Source organism: Acinonyx jubatus, chromosome B4 (genome assembly GCF_027475565.1).
Source record: "Acinonyx jubatus isolate Ajub_Pintada_27869175 chromosome B4, VMU_Ajub_asm_v1.0, whole genome shotgun sequence".
Taxonomy (NCBI): domain Eukaryota; kingdom Metazoa; phylum Chordata; class Mammalia; order Carnivora; family Felidae; genus Acinonyx; species Acinonyx jubatus.
In genome coordinates, this window is record NC_069387.1 from 115,561,336 (window position 1) to 115,585,917 (window position 24,582).

Consider the following 24,582-nt stretch of genomic DNA (forward strand, 5'->3'; position numbering starts at 1 on the left):
GAGCCAGTGCAGCACACCCTGGCAACGCCTGCCCCACATCAGCCCGGCTCACCTCTGAATTCACCTGCTGGCCCTTGCCACATCAAGCACCCACATTTTACTGCTTTTCTGCTCTGGGCTTTTTCTGAACCTACTGAGACTCGCCCAGCCCACTATCAGGACATCCCAGAGTGCCGGGGATTCCGCACGTCTGGGAGTAACCTTCAACTAATGAGGTAGGGAATGGTAGCAACCGTTCCAGCTTCCCAGTCCCAGACAATTCTACATGTTATTTTCCAGAAGGCCCTCAGCAGGACTGAGCCCTCATTGTCCACAGCTGCAGCCCATTCATTAACTTACTCTCATTGGCTCTTTTCTCCCATCACACTTTGTTTGTTCTTTCACTTATGCTCCTTGAGATCACTTGTCAAATAAATTGCACACAACTCAATTCTTGCTTTAAGATCTGTTTTTGAAGTGAGTCCCAAAGAAGACAACTAGATAGAATGTTTTCGCATTGTCAAGCCTTAGAACTTCAAGCAATATCCTCACACCCTTCTGAGATTTTCTTTCATTCCTGTGGCAAGAAGCAATCCCATTAGCATGTAAGCTTAAAAGTGGAGGAATTACATTGGCAGCCACTAGCTGAGGTGATGTGATTTCCAGGGATAGTGGCTAATGAGCAAATACCAACAATACTGAGACTATTGTATTATCTAATGCGACTCTACATTATTTTTCTTCCCTAAGCATCTCCAAAGCCAGGATCTGGAATTTCTTTGCCAGATGATACACTTCTCACATCCCTTTTCAACTCTGGGCTGATATTGCGCCAAAAGGAAATGCATTTTTTCCTTAAAAGATTTTTACAGCTGTATTCTTCCTCTTGTATTGATGAATTTCCAAAAGAACTATGTCAAGGAGTGGAAACTACATTTTTCTCAGAAAAAAACTTATATAACTCAGTCAAGGTACTGTTTTCAAACATTATGTATTTTTATAAAACTTCTTGGAATCACTGTTATATTTCTGAAGGAAGCACATTTGAGAAAGTTTAAGTGGACACAGTGTATTGTAAATTTCCAATATGTATTTGTGAAATGAATAAAGTAAGTCATTTGCATAGAATTCTTTCCAAACAAAAAATATCAGTCATTTATTTTCAATTATCTTGACTTTGGACTTCACCATATAGTGCTTCCATTTTTGTGATTATACACTTGCCCGTACCAGACATGTCCATATGTCTGTCCCAGAGAAGTGACCTGAAAGTGTTATTTCTTCCAAATTGAGAACCTAAAGTAAAGCTAGGTTATTGGGTAGACAATAATAATTTTTTTAAGTTTATTTATTTATTTTGAGAGAGAGAGAGAGAATGGGGTAGGGGCAGGGAGAGAGGGAGAGAGAATCTTAGGCAGGCTCTGCACTGTCATAGTGGAGCCCAATATGGGCTCAAACCCACAAACCATGAGAATATGACCTGAGCTGAAACCAAGAGGTAGATGCTTAACCAACTAAGCCACCCAGGCACCCCCAGGGGAGGATTTTTTAAATTAGTTTCCAGATACTGGGGTATTGGCATGCCCAATACTCAACACCCCTGTTTCCTCCCAGATTATAAATCACTTGAAAAATAAAAGAGTAAGAGCTTGAGATTAAAAAATGCCTATTCTTATGAGTCATAAAGTTGATATTGTTGGATGTGGTTTATATTTACTGTTAAGTGGCCTTCCTAATAGTGAATAGGAAAGTAGACAGATTTTACCAATCCAGCTACATTTGTTTGTTTGGTTGGTTGATTTGGTCGTTACAGGCCCCCTTAAAATCTGTGTGGACACATACCCCTTTAAAATCTGTTGCATGAAGGAGCAGAGAACATTCACTCCCTATAAACCATTCTCTCCCAAGAAGAACCAGCATAACTGTGCATATCCAAAATTTCTTTTTTTCCCAAATTCACCAGTCAAGTAGCTCTCCAGGGGAGGAGAGTGACAGGAGGCAGAAAGGCCAGGAACATACTGTTAATGTCCGGCCCTCTGCAGGGAAGGAAGCAACAGGAGTGGGATGAAATCATTTCCATCGAACACCAGATCCTGCTTCACCCCTCGGTAAACTGTGACTACATTTGAGGATTACTGCCATGTGTCCCAGATGCCTCCGGTGTTTTGGCATAGAAGGCAGAGAATGAGAAGGTTGAGAACTACAGTTTTAGTGAATGTGTTCTTGTGAATATTTTGTAAGAGTATGGAAAATAATAGGTGTGGCTTCTTAAATATTGTCTGAAAGGGGCTCTACTTGGGTACTTTACCAGTAAGGGCAGCCCACAAGTTCCCGTTTCCTAAGCATGATGCTCCAAGCATACAACCTTGAATACATTGTAAGTACATGTGACCTGTCTAATGGCAGCAGTGTTATCAAAGATTGTTGTACCCTGTTTGCTTTTCCTTTTTTTTTTTTTTTAAATATAATTAGTGTAACATTCTCCCAGAATAATCAGCTCTGGAGATCATTGTCACTTGCCTGACAGGTGCAAGCCACCTAATCATGTGTTCGTTTCACTGGGGTAGACAGCTAACGAGCATAGAGCCTTTGGATTTAAAAAAAAATAAACTGCAAGCTTGGCTGATTTTTATAATAGCATTTTTGAGCTTTTAATCACTCAGGAGGCTATTTCAATCAAACTCTTCCCATAATTTGATACTTAATCCCTCTTTTCCTCCCCCCAAAAAGTAGGTATCTTTCCAGAGTGATCATTGCTAGGTGACATGCTTCTCAGTTGTACGTGTCTACATGTTGTGAGGTCTATTGACACTTTGTGATGGCAAAACAAAGGTGCCAAACAAATTACATTAAAAATTCCAAGAAAAAAGAATACGATTAAAATTATGCACAATGCTAAGTTATTCATATTTAGACTGTGTGGTAAGGTCAAATATTTGACTAGTAAAGTGATTTGTTGTTTACGGGACTGTGGCAAACAAGAGTTCTCCTGACAGGGCTTTAGTTCCTTTCAAAGAAAAGATCAGACATATCAAAAATATTCAGTGTAGGGGCGCCTGGGTGGCGCAGTCGGTTAAGCGTCCGACTTCAGCCAGGTCACGATCTCGCGGTCCGTGAGTTCGAGCCCCGCGTCGGGCTCTGGGCTGATGGCTCAAAGCCTGGAGCCTGTTTCCGATTCTGTGTCTTCCTCTCTCTCTGCCCCTCCCCCGTTCATGCTCTGTCTCTCTCTGTCCCAAAAATAAATAAACGTTGAAAAAAAATTAAAAAAAAAATTCAGTGTATAGTCCATCAGTTAGCATATATAATTAATTCCATTAGCAACTAGATTTTATTTTTTTAAAGATAATGGAAAATTAAATGCCTATTTTGACATTGACTTTTGTTATAGTTTACCATTATTAGACCATCATGTTGGTAAACGCTATGTATTGAAACAGTAAATATTGCTTATTAGTTTTCTCTGTTTAGTTATTAAATATGAATTCTTTGCTGAAATAGTTGTCTGTTAAATAGTTGTACCTCTGAAGAGTACTCAGATATGAAAAAAATATGAGAAATTGTTTTTTGAAACAATTACTTACCTAATTTTTTGGTGAACTGCCTGACAGAATTAATGTTAGTTTAGCACTTTTAAATGATTATTCAAACTTAACAGTCTTCTTTATTGGTCATTTTGGTCATGCTTTTAGTATCATAGTGCCAACAGGTGAGGATTCTGGCTTATAATATCCTTTTATGATAGTCTCTAGACATTTCTGAAAAGTTTGCATCTTTAATATTACCTTTCAGTCATGACATATTTTTTCTTTTATTAGTAGACAACTTGAAAGGTCAGTGTCTTTATTTCTCTTTTTATTTTATTTTGAAGACTTTCATTGACAGTCTTATATCTTGAATAAGCTCATAAATAATGGGAAGTACAAAGCCTTATGGAAATACCAGGCATTTCTTACTGCCTACTGACATGTTCCTCTTGGTCAACAAGCCTTAAGATACTTTAGATGTCAAAAGTTAAGTAGAATGATTGCTTCCCAGCTACCATGCTATCACCTTGGGCGAAACAAGTTAATTTTGAAAATAGTCTGCACTCCATTAAAGAGGGTCCTTTTTATATTTGAGGTGTTATTATCACTAATATCTCTCTGGCTAGACTATTATTTTTTTTAGTAGCAACTCCGCTACTTCCAAAAAAAAAATGAAATAATTTATGATATTGCCAATTGCATTCTCCACATTCATCTTCCTTGAAAACTCCTGTTTCAGGAGTTTCATCAAAGAAGGTAGGCCCAGATTCACCAAGACTGAATTTACAAATCAGCCACATTCGTGTAAAGAGAGAATGAAAGCAATTGATTTTATTTTACAGTAAAAACTGTCTTATTTTGCATATGGTATTATAGAAGAAAATGCTATTGGAAAATAGATATTAAGTTATAATCACACGCTCAGTTTATTCACCACTGAATAGATGAGAAAAGTAGATGTTCTAAGAATCTAAGGTGATCTTGAGACTGAAATGATAGTATTGACATTTTCCTCTCTAGATCTTTCCTTGGGGAGACTCACCAAAAATGGAAGACATTTGTTGAGTCCCATAGGTTTTGAAGCATATTTTTCTGTAGGAGAATCTTTTCTGTGGTAATTAAGGACAGTATTTGTTTGTTTGTTTAACATTTTTATTTTTAAGTAATCTCTACACTCAATATGGGATTTGAACTTAAAACTCAGAGATCAAGAGTCACATCCTCTACCAATGAGCCAGCCAGGCACCACTCAGGGGCAGTTTTAAAGGCTACACCCATAACAAACTAAGACAACTCCCAGAGTTTTATAACGTAGCCAATACTGAATGGGTTTTGAATGAGTGTTTTAAATATTGAATGCATTTTTTTTACCGACAATTAAACTGTTTTTGATTGTTCCCTAGTTATGTCATGACAGTACTCTATACTCTGATTCATCATTAAAGCTCTCTGCCAGCCCATCTTCAGGAGATGTGTCATCAGATATGAACATACAAGATTTAAACAAAGAACTTTGCTTTCAATGGTACATTCCTCCTCTAGAAAGACCCCCAAAGGAAACAGAACCTATGGTATGTAATACAATCACAAAACTAACTCTTATATTTAGATATAGAGTTTAACTTGACCATTATAACTTGAAAGTGGAGAACATCCTCTTGTCATATAGATGAAAATATACAGGAATATGGAATATGTATTGTCTAGTAGAATGGATCTGAAAATAAGAAATCAGGAAAGTCTGATTCAAGTTGATCATTTTCTTTTTCCTGATTTTCAAGGGAAACTTTCAAGTGTGTCACCATAATATATGATGTTTAACTTTTTTTGTAGTCATTCCTTATCACATTAAGGAAATTTTTTTCTACTGCCCACTTCGCTAAGAATTTTTATCATAACTCTTTTACTGCATCTATAAAGATGATTTTATGATTTTTCTCTTTTAATATATTAATTGATTTTTAAAAAGTTTTTTTCCATTTTATTTATTTGAGAGCAAGCGAGCAGGGGAGAGGGATAAAGTGGGAGAGAGGGAGAATCTCAAACAGGCTGCACACTCAGCACATTGCCCGACACCGGGCTCAATCCCAACACACTGAGATCATGACCTGAGCTGAAATCAAGAGTTGGAAGTTCAACTAACTGACCCACCCAGGTGCCCCAACTGATTTTTTAAATATTAAATCAATCTTGTGTTCCTAAGATAAACTCAAATTGGTCTTATATTAATTTTACTGGATTCAGTTTGTTAATGTTTCGTGTTGGATTTTTGCCACTGTTTAAGAGCAATATTGGGCTACAAATTTTCCTTTTTATACTGTCTTTGTCAGATATTTTTTGTAACAAGATTTTTTTAGACTCATAAAGTGAGTTGATAAATATAATCATGTTTTTCTATTCTCTGGTGACCTTTCTGTTAGTTTGGAGTAAACTTTTCTCCTCAAATATTTGGTAAGAACTCATCAGTAAAGCCATCTGGTCCTAGTGGTTTGTTTCTTTGTGAGAAAATATAAAACTAGTAATATTATTCTATGGATACCATAGTTGGCATCAGTTCTGATTGGGTTACTATTGTTCTAATGGTTTGTGCTTGTGTCAAACCAAGTTTTAAATATTTTGACTATCATCCCTGTTTATAGAACATTGGGGTTATTTCTTCTTGAGTCAAGTTTAAGTTGCTTTTTCTAGAAACTTTTTCATCTTATTTAAAATTTCTCTCATACTTTTAATCTCCCTGATGTATTTGTATTGAAGTGTGTGTCTTTTCATTTCTTACAGTAGTGGCTTGTGTATTTTACTTGATCATTGTCACCAGAAGTCCCTCATAAGTTAATTTTGTTTCAGTAATCATATCTTTCTTCTACTTGTTTTTGGTATGTGTGTTTGTGGCGGGTTATATTCTTTTTCTAACTTAACTTCTTGAGGTAAATGTCTGGCTTAATATTCAGTCCTTTCTTTCCTAATGTATGTGTTTTAAGACTATGAGTTTCTCTAAACATTGCTTTGGTTTCACCCCACAAGTTTTTTTTTTAATCTTTATTTTTGAGAGATAGAGTCGGAGAGCAAGTGGGAGAGGGGCAGAGAGAGAGAGGGAGACACAGAATCTGAAGCAGGCTCCAGGCTCTGAGCTGTCAGTACAGAGCCCAACGCAGGGCTCAAACTCACAAATGGCAAGATCATGACCTAGGCCAAAGTCAGATGCTTAACCAACTGAGCCACCCAGGCGCCCCTCACAAGTTTTTATTATAGTATTATCATTATCATATGGTTAAAAATTTTTTTTTAAGTTTTCATTATGATTTATTCTTTGGCTCATTTCATGGGCCATTTCAACATGTGGTTCTTGTATTCCAAACTATATGGAGCTTGTATATATTATATCAGAAAATTATCTTTTGCTTTTATTCTTAGGTTATGTTGTTCTGTGATAATAAAAAAATGCTCTGTATGACTGGTATTGTTCAAACCTGCTTTTTTTCCTCCAGGAAAGGATTTATTGTGTAAATATTCCATTGCTCTTAAAAGGAATGTGCAGTCCTCAGTTGCTGAGGGAGTTCATGTATATGTGTACTAGGTCGGTTTGGTTAGTCTTGTTCAAATCTCTATTCTTGTTTGTTTGCCTTTAATTTTAAAAAGTCAATTATTAAAAGAAGTGTGTTTAAGTCTCTCCCAGTGATCATCATTGTTTAGTCTTTCCTTGTAGTTCTGTCAAAGTTTGCTCTCTATAATTGAAACTGTGGTCTTAGTACAATCAGATTAACTGTTGTATCTTCTTGGTGAATTGAGCATTTTATCATTTTGAAATGACTCATGGGCTTTTTGTAATAATGTTTTTTTCCTCATAAAGTATGCTTTGTCTGATATTACTAAAGGACAATGACTTTCTTGTGGTTATTATTTTCACAGTATATATTTTCCAAACTTTTGCTTTCAACCCTTTTGTGTACTTGTGTTTTAATTGTGTTTTTATTGAAGGTGTGCACTTGGATATTTTCATATATAGTCTGATAACATTGTATTTTGACTGGGGAATTTAATACATTTATATTTAATGTATATTAAGTGTATATTTGGTTTCAAATCTACCCCGTTATTTTGTATTTGTGCTTGTCTCAGCTCTTTTGTTTTTCTCTTTTCCCTTCTGGATGATTTTATCATTCATTTTTCCTCTATGAGTTTTGAAATTATACATTTTTTTCAATGCTTTTAGTGGTTACCTTCAGAACAACATACATACCTATCAAAGTCTAAAGTTAACGAGTATCATTTTTCCTGTAATGACTTATATTACTATACATTTTTAACCCAAAATAATTTTATTTTTAATTATTGTACGCAAGAGTTATTTCCTTTGGAATTTGCCATATATTTACCACTTTTTTCCCCCACCCCATCTTGCATTTTAGACATTTCATCCAGGGTCACTTCTTTCTGTTGAAGTATATACTTTTGGAATTTCCTTTGGTGAGGATCTTCTGGAGGCAAACACTTAATTTTTGTTTGCCTGATATATTACTTTATACTTATTTGCGAAATAAATTTTCATGGAGTAGATAATTTAAGATTGGAAATTATTTTATTTCAGTACATTGAAAATGTCATTTCCTCCTTTCTACTGTTGTTGAGAGACAAACTTTTATTGCTTTAGAGTACTGACTTCTTTCACTAACTGCTTTTGAAATTTTCTCTTTTACTTTGCAAAATTTTCTTGGATATGGCTTTCTTTTTGTTTCTTTGGCTTACATGAGTAAGCCATAGACTCTGGATAAAACCATAGACTCTGGAGCCAAACCACCTGGGTTGGAATCCCAGCTCTGTCACTTAATAATTTTGTAATCTTCAGTAGATTGATTAGCTTTTCTGTATCATAGTTGTACTCATCTTCAATTAGAGATAATTGTATAAATGCTTAACCTCAATAAATGGTAGTTGTCATTTATTATCTGAAATTATTTTATTTTTAATTTTTTTAATGTTTATTTTAGAGACAGAGAGAGAGAGAGAGAGAGAGAGAGAGAGAGAGAATGTGAGCAGGAGAGGGGCAGAGAGAGAAGGAGACACAGAATCCAAAGCAGGATCCAGGCTCCAAGCTGTCAGCACAGAGACTGACTCAGGCTTGAACTCATGAACCACAAGATCATGACCTGAGGTGAAGTCAGACGCATAACCAAATGAGCCACCTGGTCATCCCTGAAATTATTTTTAAATTATTATGTTTTTAAGTTTATTAACTTCAAATATACATGCCATACGCTGGTTAAACATTATTTAAAAACTCCTTTTAAAGATTAGCAACGATATCTTCTAATAGATACTGTAGCTGCCAACATTGTATAGAAAAGAGAGAAAACTGTGCCTTACCAGCAGAATTAAAATGCATAGCAAATAGGAGAAAAAAAAAAACTTAGTTTGCCTCTAAATGCCCCTTACAATTTTATGTGACACATATCACTTCTTGTTTTAATGTTTATTATTTTTATCTTTACCTAACTCTGATCCATTGCTTTATCCATATCAATGTCCATATGCATGGAGAGACATTTGCACTAGGGCTAATTGGGGAGCAGGAGCAGATGGGGGCAAGTATTTAGAAGCAGTTTAATATCAATCTCTGAACAATTGGAGATAGAACAGTGATTCACATTCTAGGAGAATCTTGATGAGGGGTCAAGCTTTTAAAAATGGAACAGTTGGTCACTACAGCCATTTGCAGAGGGGCCTTCCACTATAGAATTCCTTTGATTGCTGTTCTCTCTAGGAAGAGCCTCGGGCTTTTCCCCATAAAACGGTTGCCATATAGTTTTGCCCTGTTCAGCATTTTCATTTGGTTTCTGCCTCCTGTGTTGGTCTACTCTTGCACTTTTCAGCTCTTGAGTGCCGTCCCCTCTAGCTGTGCCTCTGGTAGCTTCTGCTGCTCCTTGACCCCTGTGACCCTGTCAGATCGTGCAACCTCCTGGGCCTACCTCTCTTTGCTCTCAAGCACACGTCTCCCATTGGCCTCTTCATTCTGCATTCTTAGGCTGGCAAACTGCTGCTAACTCTTGGTCAATTATGTATCTCTTTCTACTCCTACAAAAAGAGAAACTTTGACTTATCGCTCCCCGGGAACATTTAAAGCTATTTCTCATGTTTTGAAAGTACTCTCTTTCCCATACTTTCCGAGTCAAATCCTTGCCAGATATTTTCCATAAACATTTAAAAATAATAAATCTGTGTAGTCTCTTTTGGGAAATTTAGTACAGCAGTTTTCAAACTGTGGTTGCAAGAATACTAATGAACCATGGAATCAATATTGTGTGGGTCTTAGTAGTATTTTTTTTAAGAAATTAAAACAAGAAAAAAATCAGAATGTATTATATACAGTAAGCGAAAATGTTTTCTGAAATTTTCATTTCATGATGTTGTTAGATAAATTTTTCATTGATTGATCTGCAGCATATATCTGAATTCATTTACTTGATGGCCAGAGAAACAACCAAGTGATAAGAGTATATCCATTCAGAGAGGATATGAATACAGAAAGATTACATACTTGGGAAATAGAATGTTTACCTAAGCAGCTAGTTTTAAAAAATGGGAAAGAAAGTAAAAAGTTCATTTTGCAAGGTCGTAGAAATATCACATCCATATCAATCTGAGACAGAGTGATCTGTGAAGTTAATGTTATGACTACATATGTGGCTGATAATTAGAGTAACAGGGTTTTATCCATCAACAGTTGTGTCTGACAATTAACATGGAAACATGGACTGCTGTCAGGCAGAGATTACAAGGAGAGCACCAGCTAACAAATTCTGATTTAAATAGGTTGCTTGAGTGATTTTCTTATGACATAAGCAAAGACACAAGAACACACAGTTTTCCCATTTCTTAGTTTGGGGATATTTTTTCCCCTCTTTGATAATAAAAATGTATTATTGGGTCATGATAAGAGGTCATGTAGTTGCTAACATAAATTTCAATTAAAAAGGTGGGAAACACTGACTTGAATAGGCTAGATCTCCTCAGACCTAAGATTTTATCTTTTCAGAGATTACACTGAAATTTGTTTGATGACTTTAATATTGGTGTATTTGGGGGCACCTGGGTGGCTCAGTCAGTTAGGTATCAGACTCTTGATTTCAGCTCAGGTCATAATCTCACACTTCCTGAGATTGAGCCCCATGTTGGCTCTGCACTGAGAGTGGAGCCTGCTTGGGATTCTCTCTCTCCCTCATTCTCTGCCTCTCCCCTGCTCATGCTAACTCTCAAAATAAATTAAGACATTTTAAAAGAAACAAACAAATAAATATTGGTGTATTTGAACATTTATCTACTCACTATCTTGGTTGTTCAGTGTAGAGTTCTGTGTTGAATAAACTGGCTGCAGCTCATGAAACTACAAGATAATAACAATAGTGAATGTAGAGCTTATTGTATTCTAGATGCTCTGCTTATTACTTCACAACAACTCTATGAGGTGGGTACTCTCACTAGCCCCATTTTACGGAAGAGGAAACTGGGACAGGATGGAGAAATGCTAGTCAGCAATGAATCAGGATTGGAGCAATCTGATTCCAAGACTGCACTGCTTAGGAGTGAGTTGTTGAGTCCTCAGACAGTGGACCTTAGTTGCAGGCGCTTGTAGCCTCTGGATGGGATGGTGATGACAATTAATATCTGACCTAGGGTGTTGGAGTTTCCAAGGACTTAGACTAGGGTTAAAAATGCAAGTTAATGTCACTTGATTCCCCTACTCAGTCCTCTTCTGTTAATCTAGTATCTGAACTAGAAATGCCAGTAGAAGCTAAGGATGCTGGTGGCAGCAAAGTAAAAATCCTAGGACTAGGGATTTTGATGTAAAATTTTTAGGTAATTCAGAGGGCTAAATATGTTCTATGCCACAATACTCTTTAGGATTAAGTTTATAACTCAGAAAAGTTTAACTTTTTAAAAAGTTTATTTATTTATTTATTTATTTATTTATTTATTTATTTATTTATTTATAGAAAGGGAGAACACGTGCATGCAAGCCGGGGAAGGGCAGAAGAGGGAGAGAGAGAGAATCCCACGTAGGCTCTGTGCTGTGAGCACAGACCCCGACATGGGGGTCCATCCCATAAACTGTGAGGTTATGACTTGAGCTGAAACCAAGAGTCAGACACTCAACTGACTGAGCCCCCAGGTGCCCCAGAGAAGTTTAACTTCTTAAGTATGGGGGTAGAAACTGTATTATCCTATTTAACAAAATTATCTGTAGTAGAATATAGTGGAACCACGTTATAAGCTCTTCACTGGAATTTGGTTACACACTAAGCATCTCTTCGATGATTTCAGTATCTTCCAGAGACAGACACTAAAGAAGCTTCCATGAGCTACCATGTTAATGAACGTCCGGGACACAGGCTTTAAAAATAGTTGTGAAGAATGGCTGAGAGATTTGTACAACTTAGCTTAAAAAGGTGTAATCACTGGTTGGCACAGTTGGTTGAGCATTTGACTCTTGATTTCAGCTCAGATCATGATCTCATGGTTTGTGGGATCAAGCCCGGTGTTTGGGGTTTTCACTGACATCATGGAGCCTGCTTGGGATTCTCTCTCTGCCCCTCCCCTGCTCATGCTCTCTTTCTCTCTCTGTCTCTCTCTCAAAATAAATAAATAAACTTAAAAAGAAAGTGTAACCACAGCAAAGGCTTGATGGCCTAAATTTATCTTAAGAATGCATCTTAGGTGGCTCCTGAGTAGCTCAGTCAGTTGAGCATCTGACTCTTGATTTTGGCTTAGGTCATGATCTCACACTTTGTGGGATTGAGCCCTCCATCGGGCTCCATATGACAGTTTGGGATTCTCTCTCCATCTCTGTCTCTGCCTCTCCCCTGCTAGCTTTATCTCTCTCTCTGTGTCTCTCTCTAAAAATAAATAAACATTAAAAAATATATCTTAGTACCTTTAGTTTTATTCTACCTCATCTTCTTGCTATTTTTTACAATCCACAGTTCCCAGTAGGATGTTCTGGATTGCAAGCCAACCCAGGTTCAGAATGAGACTTGAATTATATTTATTACTTGATCAGACTAAAGGAATACAACTCAGAACTAGCAGGGTGGAGGGGCAATGAAGAATCAGTAGCAGGACCTTTCTTTCATCTCTGAGACCTAATTTGGGGGAATCAAACTACTGCAAAGGCTATTGTGTTGAGTGCAGCTAGGCAGTTCAAAGCATGGTATTCAGAGGCCACAGAAGATTTAGACAGACAAGCATGATCAATGCAAGAAGTCTGGTCAAGCAAAGCACTGAAAACCAAGATTCCATGTGTCAAGTGAAAACACAAAGTTGGATAGAACCTGAAGAGTTCTTGGAGATAAAGTCTATTCAATGTAGAAGCCCAGCCAGTCTGGGAACAAGACATATGGAGCTGCTGCTCCTTTCTGGAGATCCTTAAAGCCTTAGTGTGAGCTAGACTATATATCATGGTCCCAAACAAGCAGACTATGCATTCAAGACAAATTTAGGGGGCGCCTGGGTGGGTCAGTCAGTTGAGCGACCGACTTCGGCTCAGGTCATGATCTCACGGTTTGCGAGTTCAAGCCCCGCATTGGGCTCTGTGCTGACAGCTCAGAGCCTGGAGCCTGCTTCTGATTCTGTGTCTCAGAAATAAATAAACGTTAAAAAAAAAGAGACAAGTTTAGTCTTTCAGGACACCAAAGGAAGAGTTAGGATTCTTGGGAAAACTACCAAGTCATAGTAACCTCATAGAACCTCAACATTTTCAGTGTGGATGTCAGGGACACCATAACTCAGAGATCATACAGATACCCAGGGCTTCCCTCTGAGGTGCCCTGGATTCTGGGTCTTGTTGGCCAAATGACTAATGAGAGCCTGGTGCTGCAGATGAGACCCAAAATTACACCCTGCTTCTGGGAGCTGGGGAAGACAAAGGCTGCATAAATGAAGCAGGGCCAGCATCTGATAGTCAAGAACCAGCAGCACTGGCATCCCCTGGAGGCTCACTAGACATACAGAATCTCAGGTCTCCAGACCTACCAAATCAGAGCATACATTTTTTTAAAAAAAATTTTTATGGGGCGCCTGGGTGGCTCAGTCGGTTAAGCGTCCGACTTCGGCTCAGGTCACGATCTCGCGGTATGTGAGTTCGAGCCCTGCGTCGGGCTCTGTGCTGACTGCTCAGAGCCTGGAGCCTGTTTCAGATTCTGTGTCTCCCTCTCTCTCTGACCCTTCCCCGTTCATGCTCTGTCTCTCTCTGTCTCAAAAATAAATAAACATTAAAAAAATTTTTTTTAATTTTTATTAAGTTTCTTTATTTTTGAGAGGCAGAGAGAGAGACAGAGCATGAGTGGGAGAGGGGAAGAGAGAGGGAGACGCAGAATCTGAAGTAGGCTCCAGGCTCTGAGCTGTCAGCACAGAGCCCGATGCAGGGCTCAAACTCATGAACTGTGAGATCATGACCTGAGCAGAAGTCAGTCGCCCAACCGACTGAGCCACCCAGGCACCCCAAACATACATTTTATTAATATCTCCCAAGTAATGTATGCACATTTAAGTCTGAGAAGCACTGGGCTAGGTCAGCACTACCAATGCACCTCACAGGTCTAATGATGATTCTCCAAGAAGCTATGCTGCATTGCCGGATTCTATAGTAGGCTCCACTGGAAAGCTTCTCTGACTTCCCTTGGACCACCCAAGTCAAATTTCAGGACTTGAAAGAAACTAAGAGAACATCTATTTGATGCTCTCATTTTGAGGATGAGGAAGCCAAGTCCCATATGAGTACAGTGACTTGACCATTGCCACAACTTATTAGTGACAAAAACATGAATGAGGACCTGAGTCTTCTAGTTCTTTGTATGGATTTCCTTGTAACATGCATATAATAGCTGCTTACTAACCAGTTAATAAAACATTGATTGAGTGCACCCTATATGCCAGGTGTTTTGTTAGGTGATTAAGATACCAGGGTGAGGAAGTTATGAATCAACTCCATCTAGTAGAGGAGGGGCTCTGTCTTCACCCCTTCCTGGGCTGTAAGGGATACCCCATTCAAGATGATTTTAGATACAGCATTTCTCAGTGTTTGTCAAAGCCACAACACTTCTTTACCATTGAAAAACAAGCCTTTGTGAAAGTGAGTAAGGGAGCATTGGAAATTTCATTGTGGGCATATTGTCTCCTGCAGAATCCAGTCCTGAGTATGTAGGGTTTTATAGACACTTATACCTGAAGAGTGAGGACAAGTTTGAAATAGAACTAAGCGCATGGATTTGATGGGGACAGCCTGGGAGGTCAGATGTGAAGCTGGCTTGGGGTTAGCAGTGGGTCTAAAAGAATATGGAGAATGAGGTACCAAACAAGGTAGGGTGAGAAGCCAGGAGTGGTCACGTGGCTCACAGCGACAGCAGTGATGCTCTGAGCACTTCGTGTTGACTCATTGGATCCTCACACGATCCATGGGGATGGGGATTACCACATCTCCATTTTACAAATGAGGAAGTAGAGGCATAACATTTTCATAATTTGCCCCGATCACACAGCCAGTAAAGTCGGGGAAGCAAACCCAGACACTCTGGCTCCAAAGCCCAGGCTCACAACAAATAGATGCAAGTCAGTTTATTGTTTTAATGTGTAACTACTGCCTTATTTTATCCAAGTGTGTTTTGATTTCAGACTGTTATACTTTGAAATCAGTTGTGCCACGCTTGGTTAGAAGAGATTTTAAAATTGTACTGCAAAGCCATTGACAAGTGTCAGCCTGAGGAGGGAGAAAGTCATTTTCATTATCAGGGGTTAAATGTAAAGTATGTTATCTATTTAAATTTTTCCACTAACACACTTTGGGGAACTTCATTAGCTCTTAAGAGATATAATGAAAATTTCAGAAATATGAAGATATTAATTAACATGTAGCAGGTGCTGCAAGCACTACTAAAAACAGTACAAGATGTCACTCCTGTCCACGGGGACTTTGTATGCTAGCCTGGGAGTCAAGGTTAACAAACAAAAAACAAGAGCAAACACCATAAGACAGACTAATCTCTCTGGGACTCATTTCATTTTCATTTCAGAAGTGTTTCATCAAATTTACCATAGTTTGAAAAACCAAATGTGAAAGACTTTTAATGAGTAAAAAGAACATTTCTCTCTCTGTCTAGCTGTCCACATCCCTGAATCCCACCATCAGATACAATTACTTTCAACTCTCAGCTGTCTCTGTTTTATTGGGTCTCCCCCCAACCCATACATCTAAATTACATGCTCACATGATAATTTCTTTAGTGATCAACCTCACACACTACTATGGAAGATGAAAGCTAATGTCAACCTCTTTTTTCCCCCTCAGGTATACTCTTCTCTTCCACACACTCTCTTAAATGAGTTCTTTTTTTTTCAAGTTTACTTATTTATTGAGGGTGGGGGCAGACAAGAGATGGAGAGAGAGAATCCCAATCAGGCTCTGTGCTGTCACAAACTGAGATCATGACCCGAGCCGAAATCAAGAGTTTGGATACATAACCGACTGAGTCACCCAGGTGCCCCTCTCCTAAATGAGTTCTATCAAAATTCTTAAACCCAGAGCCAGTGTTTACATTATGAATGTGTAAATATCACTCACAGCTGAGCCAAATAAGGTACTGTTTCCTTTCTTCCCGACTTCTATCCTGAAGAAAAACACCTGCCTTATTTTTAATTTAGTGTTCTCTGTATTCTAGAATCTCTCATTCTTCCCAAACTTTCAAAGAACTACACAATTCTTCTCTGCATGGTCAAACTCATCAGTTTATCTTAATTCTTTTATTGTCTTCTTCTTCAGAGACATGTTCCAAACTGGATTGATTGCTCTCATGGTTCAGATATCATCATAAGAGCCCACTCGCCATCCTCCTGAGAATTCCCTGAGTCCCATGTTTCTCCCTATCTTGACTTGCTCTCTCCTATTGAATGAACACATTTTACAGCTTTCTGATAAAGGATGTGTTGGGGGTTCTGATTATTCAAAGGACACACCATACAATATATTCCACAAAGTATATTCATGGAAGATTTTGGTAAAGGATAAGTCATGGCAGGATAAAGAAAGCTCAGATAACCAGTAGAGAGATCCAAGATGCCTGGGAGCAGTTGCCAGGGTCCTCACTCAGTTGCACAGCACACTTCATCTACAGATCATGAACCACAAAAATATGGTAAGATATCTTGATCTCAAGAAGGTTGATGTCTTAACTGAGGAGGGGTCTTTCATACCTCTCTATTCTTGTAGTCAAAACCATGTGTGGGACCGGACTTAGTGATAGAAATGAAGAGAACAATAGAATCCAGATGCAAATCATCAATATGTACATATCTACAAGAAAATGCTGACACGATGGCACAGGCTGCCCCATTGGTGTGTTTCAGAACCAAGAACAGGACTGCATTAGTCACTGGGTGGTACATTTCACTCAGCTTTGGCCAAGGGCCAACAATAGTACTACAGTCCCCTGAGATGTTAACCACTTGCAACAGATTGACCCTGTACTTACACAGGATATAAGAAAACCTTGAATGTCCAACACAAAGTCATCATTATATGCTGACGTCATCATTTTCTAGGCATAAAACTCTACGTTGAAAATTATTTTCTCTCAAAACGTGGGAGACATTGCCCCATTGTTTCTGGCAATCCTGCATTGCTGTTAAGTATGGTCCCATTCTAATGCCTAGTTCTTTCTTTTTCTTTTTCCTGTGGAAGCTCTGGGGATCTCCTTTCCATGCCCTGTGTGCTGAAATTCCATGATGAACCATGCGGGTCTGTCATCCACTGTGCCCCTTTCAATCTTTCAGTATATTCTTTAGTGCAAGAAGAATTATTTTCTTTGATAATTTCCTCCCTTTGATTATCTCTGTACCTTCTGGAATTATTATTCAGATACTGAATTTATTAGATTGAGTATTTTTCTCATCTTTTCTCCCATATTACCTATGTTTTAAAATTTAGGTTTACTTTTGGGGAGATATCTTCAATTTTATATTTCAAACCTTTGTTGATATTTAGTTGTGATCATATATTTTTTTTAGTTCTTAAGAGCTCTTTCTTGTTCTTTGTTCATTTTTAACAGCACTGTGTTCTTGATTCACAGATAAAATATTGTCTTTATTCTCTCTTAAGATATCAATTATGGTTTCATTGAAGTTCTCTTCTGCTCTCTGTCTTATATCTGATTCTTCAAGTTCCTTTCTTATGTTAGTTTTGGTCTCTACCTTTCGTTTCATGTCTAGTGACCCTTGGCTATCCATTCATTTGTGAAGGTGCTACAGGGTGTATCAGGTCAGACTTATTGATTTATAGGCCTCATTGTAGGGTAACTGCAGGAGCCAGCAGTTTCATTGCAGGATGCTGAAATGTCAGTATCTGTAGGTCTTTTCTCTTTGTCTGGTCAGTTTCCTCAAAGAGGATCCTTTTCAACTTCTGTCTGGTTTCCTACATCCCAAGCAGGGGCTGCAGTGGGGTAGGGGATGTCTCTTGTTCAGAACACAGACTTCCACTTAATTCCCATGTTTTCAGTTCTGTATCTCAGCCCTGTACCTAATGTCCCTGACAATAGAGCTCTGATTTAACCTCAGCAGAGAGGAAAATGAAAGGAAGTTTGGCCAGAGAGGAGGCAAGGGAAGTAGGGAAATCTCCTGGTGGCATGGGCTCAGGGAAGGGATAAGAGGGAGGAACATCTCCAGCTCCCAAGCCTTTCTGGGTTCTCATTCATGTTTGTTGTTGGCAACCCCTCTGAAGGCAGTTAGGACACAGCCTTTCCTCTTTTCTGAGTCCCCCAACACTCTTCTCAGCAATTTCTGTCCTTCAACGTGTTGCTAACATCTCTTGTCTGCTTACCTCCTTTTTGTCTGTCTTTGTGGATTTATGCCTTTCTAAAAAATCCCTGTACTCTTATTTTAGTTTGATTATCAAAGAAAACAGAGATAAATGCATGTACTTAATTAGTTGGTTTTGACTGGCAGCTCTGGGCCTCAGCATTCTCATATCTAAAAGGAGGGACTTAGACCAGATCCTCTCTAAGGTTCTATGAATCTCAAATTCTGTGAATTGGACCATAAATAAGTGCTACAATATAAGGAAGCAAAATTCAAACCGCAGGGAGATTACCAGAGTATGAGTCATTAGGAGAAGTTCCATGTTAGAGGTGGGGACCAGAAAGTTGTGTGTAGGTTAAATAAACAGAAGAGTAAGGGAGCAGCATAAGTGATGCACAGAAGCAGCTATGACCACTGATGAGAAAGGCGCATATTGAGAAGCAACGAGAAACGAGGTTGGATATTCACCAGGTACACATTTCCAACTTGTAGAAGGCCTTCGCAGGTTGAGATTTAAACTTAAAAATTGCAGTAAGAAATGGCACTCTTCAAAAATAATATAATATTATTATCAAATGGCATTTCTTTTCACCTCATAAACTTTGTACAATTCTTGCTCAAATCAGTCCTCTTTAAAGTGAGTTGAAACACAATTGTTTTCTCTTTCAAAGAAAAACTTAAAAAAATTAATGATATTATTTTGAGGCAACGTGTAATTTTAATGTCACATTTTATTCATGTTTTAATTTTCTTATAGGTTTTATTGTTGTATGCATATAACATGAGGCCCCAGAATATTTCAGAGGCTGTGCCTAATAGCACTTCTAGCGATGTCTATGTTGGCTCTTTCTGGGTTCCACTGAACAGGCAAGTAATGATGGATTTCCTACAACTCTGCTAATATTTTCCTTAGAACAGACTGTTTTAGTAATATTCAAGGTAAGTCACAGGAGAACTTTTAGAAGACATTTTTAGAAGAATCTTCCTTTTAATTAGAGGAGTATGATATTGCAGTGGTTAAGAGTATGAACTCTGAATCCAGCCTGCTTTGGGTCAAATGCCAATCGTGCCCCTTATTCACTTTGCAAACTTGAGCTTGTTACTTAACCTCTCTGTGCTTCAGTCACCCCATCAATGAAGTGGGAATAAGAATAATAGTACTTAGGGTTGTGGAGAAACACTTCCTGACACTTCATAAAGATTTTAGAGAGTACAAGGATATATATTATATTTTGCCTATAATTTGGGGCATATTTAAAAAATTTTTTAATGCTTATTTATTTTTGAAAGAGAGACAGAGCATGAGAGGGGAAGGGACAGAGAGAGAAGGAGACACAGAATCTGAAGCAGGCTCCAGGCTCTGAACTGTCAGCACAGAGCCTGGTGCAGGGCTCGAACTCACAAGCCTGGAGACCATGACCTGAGCCGAAGTTGGCTACTTAATCGACTGAGCCACCCAGGCACCCCTAATTTGGGGCATATTTAAAAAGTAACATGTGGCACCGTATTGGGTTGCAAAATTATGGACAAACTCCACGCCCTCCATTGTCCCACCCTTCCCTATTTTACATTGTTCCCCACATCAAAAGCCTCTGCTTCATCCAGGTTGTTTTCCTTTCTCTCCATCAAACAGGGCATGTCTCTAACTTTTGCTCATGCCTGGTTTCTCTCTTCTCCTGTTTCACTTTACCAAATTCCTAGTTGGTTTTTAATTTTTTTCATTGCTTAGTTAATTTAGTTTTGATTCCATTGTTCACCGTCCTTGTGACCTCAACTCCATCGCCTCAGTTGTAAAATGGAAAGAATATCTACTCTGCCTGCCTTTCAGGGTTGTTAAGATCAAGACAGACAACATATGCATATCTTCTGAAAGGCCGAAAGCACTGGGCAAATGTCAAGTCTTGTTACTAACCCCTGTGTCTATCAGTGTCAGCTCTTTGCCCTGTTAGGCACCTAGTAAGTGCTTAGCGAACAGAGACCTGGTTCTTCCCTGAAGAGCCTTGTTCATGCTCCAAGATTTTCATTTTGAAGGACTTCTTGGCCTTGCCATAAAAGAGAATAAAACAAGAGATGTTTCAAGAGCTGGCATATTTTCAATTATTCAGCCAATTTTCTTTTTTCCCTTTTTCCTTTTTTTTTTTTTTTTTTGAACTGGCAGAAAATCTAGGCACAGGACATATACCAGCACAGCTAAGCAACAAAGTTATGAAATTATATACTTGCTTTGTGTACATAAATATGGCAAGATATTTTTTTAGAATCACATGATGAAAATGATGATAATTTCTGCAGAGTGGAATGAAATCAAAATGACAGAATTCTTTTTTATTCCAAAAAGTTTGTAATTTGAATGTGTTTATGATCAGTGGTAGGTTTACTCAGGTTAGGGACATGAACCTGGCCAACACAGAGGAGGGTGCCTGGCAGTATCTCATCTAACCTATCCCTTGGGGACACAGTTGAAAGCTGCCCATTTCCCTCATCTAGGCTGGCATTGCTTGTATTCTTAGGAGGGCCAGGGTAAGATAGGTACGTGGGGAGTTGCTCTTGTTGACCATCTTTCAGAAGGCAAAGTAAGAATACAAGGGGTCAGAAAAAAATAAGCCAGAGAAGGAACCAGAATAGCCTTCAAATTGGGCAGTCCTCTTGAATCGTTCATTTCACGTCCTAATCTCCAAATTAAGTACTTACAAGGAAAAACATTTTAATTCTTGGCATTTTTCTATAGCAACAAAAGAAAAGATAGTGTTCTCAATAGACACGCATAAATGTTTCTGTGTAGTTCTATCTAATTATGTTCTTCTAACCAAGATCCAGTTCCCTGCCTGCTGTCTCTGCCTTCAAGTCTCCTGCCATCCACATTTCTACTTCTGCCCGGGTCCTGCTTCGAGGCCCTGGCAGCCTGGGGGGGGAGAGAGTGCCGTTAGTCAGTAAATGAGAGCAGAGGCTGTGGGGAGCTGGTCTAGCCTGGATGAGATGATGGATGTTTGTGGGCCAATGTGGGAATTCAAAAGCTGGACTGAGCATTGACACGGATGGGGAGGTCAAGATGTGTATGGGCAAGATGTTGGGCAAATGGGGTCATGAGATGAACCTGAGATGCTAGGTCCTCTGATGCTGCTCCTTGATCAGGGGCCCAGCCACCCCCACCCCCACCCCCCACCCCCAGCCTGCTTTTTACAGAGTTAGACCAAGACATTTGTTTTTGAAACAGATAGTACAGCTCTGGACATTCACTGACAATCTGAAACCCAAACATCAAAGAACAGTTTATCCTTCCTGCAATTCCATGTATTAGAAGGGGAAGCTACATTATTTTTGAAAGAGAAGCGGGAATTATAAGAATTCTTTCTTGGGTATTAGAATGAAGAACAGTGTGTTAGAATATCATCTTTCTCTCATGTGGCTTCTCATGGTTAGGAATGTACATAGTTATGTCATTTCATCGGTACAAAATGCTGTGAAGTAGATGAAGCAGGTTTTATTATTCCAGTCTTGCAGTAGGAGGAATGTCAGGGTCAGAGAGGTTAGGTGGCTTGTGCAGGGTCTCATGGCTGATGTGTGTTGGAACCAAGCATGCTTCTCCCAGGTCCTTTGAGTCCCACCTGTTCTCTCTCCAGTGCATCAGGCAGCCTTTCCGCCATTCTTGGAGATGACCCTTTTTTTTTTTTTAATGGATGTCTTCCAAGTGAACTTTTAATAACATATCTTTACATTTTAACCATTGTCCTTTTTTTATAAAAGAGTTTCTTAAACACACTATATAATTTCAGATCCTCTTATGTATAATTAAAGGTACTTTTTCACCTTCTATCACGGTCATCGAGTATTATACCATGCTGCAGATGAGGACCCTGTGGAACATTGGAGAATTGACATTCCTGTGTATGTTTTTGATGTCAGTTTGACTTAATGGATAATTTACTTCTTTCTCATAAAAGTTTCCTTCCTTCCTTGGATGGAGACACCCACACTGACGCACACACACATGCATGCATATATGTGCTGTATCCCATAGCATAGACTCACTGAAGGTCACACAGGTGGCTGTTTGCCTCCTTCAGCTGCTTCAAATGCTTTTTCTCCTCCTGACTCCACTCACCCATTTGCCTCTGCCTTCAGAGTATCCACTGTTCACTGGCCTGTGGCCCCAGAAGCTTTCTGTCTTCAGCATAATTGCCGCTGTGTCCTGTGCCTTCCTCCTTGGCTTTTGCTTTTCCTTCTTTCTTGATCCTGCTCCCTGCCCTTTCACCCCTCCCGCACAATATACTTCATTGTTATGGGCTCATTGATTGGCCTTTGCAAGCCATTGCTAACTTGCCATAATTCTTACCTTCAGGTCAGCAGGGCAGTCAAGGCACAGCATTAAGATTTACATAGGAGCAAACCTTTTGTTATTGCCTGGACTTTCTTTGCTCACGTAAATGTTCATTTTCTTTTTTTTTCATCTTAAGCAGTATTTTGGATGTGTGCATTTCTGTCATTGTGCCTTTGCCAGTTTGTCATTTTAAATCTCTCAGAGTATATAACTAGGTCATAAATATTATACGGGTTAGAATTGTTTCTCTTTGCTCATGTTTCTTGAATGAAGGAATTATTGAATGAATGATGTTTGGGAATGCCGGAAACCCCAGTGTTAAATACCTGAGGACTAACTTTACACATATTACAGATTCTGGGAATAAACGAATGCCTTTCTTAGCTTTTCAAGTAAAATACATGTGCATCTGTTATTTTTAGGGTCATTTCAATTCATGAGAAACTATCTAATCTTACGCAAATAGCTGAAATATCATTGCCAACAACTCCTGAAATTACTTCAGATGAAAATGTATCCGAAATGCAAGAAATGGAAGAGAAATCAGTTGATAAGGAAATGGAAGTAAGTTATTAAAAATAATGGAAAATTGCATTGCTGTTGTAGCATAGATGTCATTTTATATAATTATTTAAGTGATTTTTTTACTTCATCAAAGCACAACTATGTCACTAATCTTGAACTTTGTGGTTCTTCTGTTCTCCATTTCTCTATTTAGAGTATCAAATATAATCCAACTTTTTTGGACACGTACGTAGTGCTTCCTTCAAAGCTTTTCTAAACATACCAATTATAAGAATGTGATGGTGAAAGAAAGCAAAGGCAATCTAGAGAAATCACTTAGATACCACTGTGAATCCCAAGAAACAATGCTCTGTAACTTTACATTATTCTTTTACTCTTTATTCTTAAGTCTACTGTTTCAACATTTTTATTATTCAAGAAATGTGTGAAGAAAAGTATCTTTCAGACTTTCTCTATGCATATATGTATTTTTTGAACAACAACAAAAAAGACATTATCTTAATGGTGTATTATTAATTTGATCACACAGTTGGGTGGTTTTTGTGATGATTGATGTATGTGTCTGGAGAAGAGGGTCATTGAGGGTCATTTCTCTTCTACCCTTCCTGAGTTCTGAACCCATTGAGAAATGGGATATAGCAGATGGATAGTGGAAATCAAAATCTCAGCGTCATTAACTGAGAAAGCTGATTGATTGTCGAACATTGCTTTAGGACTGTGACCAAATGAGCTTAGTAGTATCTCACCCCTGAATGAGCCAGACTTGCCCACCTAGTCACACCTGTGTAACCATAGGATTCCCCAGTGCCCTTCTGCCCCTGCCAGGCTCACTGCAGGGAGGAGCAGAGACCAGCAGTCTTGTAGGCAGGGTGCCTCCAAAAATATAAACAAAGATTGCCCAGAAGAGGCTGAGCCCAGCATGTTCTTTTGCTTTTCCCAAACTTACTAATCAGTTAAGTCACTCCACTTTCCTGGCAGTAAATTAGTTTCAAGTCTGAAAGAAGCCAGAAGTGTTCCTCCTCTAGGAGTGGAGTGGCATTTCCTTACGCTCTATGGAAATGAGAGGAGCAGGAACATATTTGTTCTTCCCTAATCACTTGTCCTTTGAATTTCCATTTGCACATTAATCCACTTTCTTGAGTTATAGATTCTGTAGTTATTTTGGCCATTTTAAAAGTCAGACAGCTCTACAAGACTTAGCGAAAAGGGACAATCTCCTACCCAACCTCTTCTCACTCTGCAGTCCTGCTTTGCAGAGGCAACCATTTTCAGCTCTTTCAGCTGTTTCTCTTGTTATTTACTTCCACGTGTATAATAATATGTAGTATCAGTCATGAAAAATGAGGCAGCAAACAGCCTTCAAATCCAAGTGCATTAACTGGGGCCCTGTTCCATGTCCCC

The 24,582-nt window shown here is 38.7% G+C and overlaps 1 protein-coding gene across 6 annotated transcripts in view; it reads left to right on the forward strand.

Moving 5' to 3' along the window:
- Positions 1-24,582, forward strand: part of CFAP54 (cilia and flagella associated protein 54) — a 295,832-nt gene that overhangs the window by 239,891 nt on the left and 31,359 nt on the right. For 4 of the 6 annotated variants that reach the window (XM_053226634.1, XM_053226632.1, XM_053226633.1 and 1 more), the window contains 3 exons: positions 730-950; positions 4,907-5,074; positions 19,096-23,190. In XM_053226634.1, coding sequence (XP_053082609.1) covers positions 730-950; positions 4,907-5,074; positions 19,096-19,239 — 533 coding nt within the window. In that variant the 3' untranslated portion in view covers positions 19,240-23,190. Of the gene's footprint in view, positions 1-729; positions 951-4,906; positions 5,075-19,095; positions 23,221-24,582 lie in introns of those variants that run through there. The other 2 variants (XM_015070493.3, XM_053226636.1) reach the window with 2 other exon arrangements.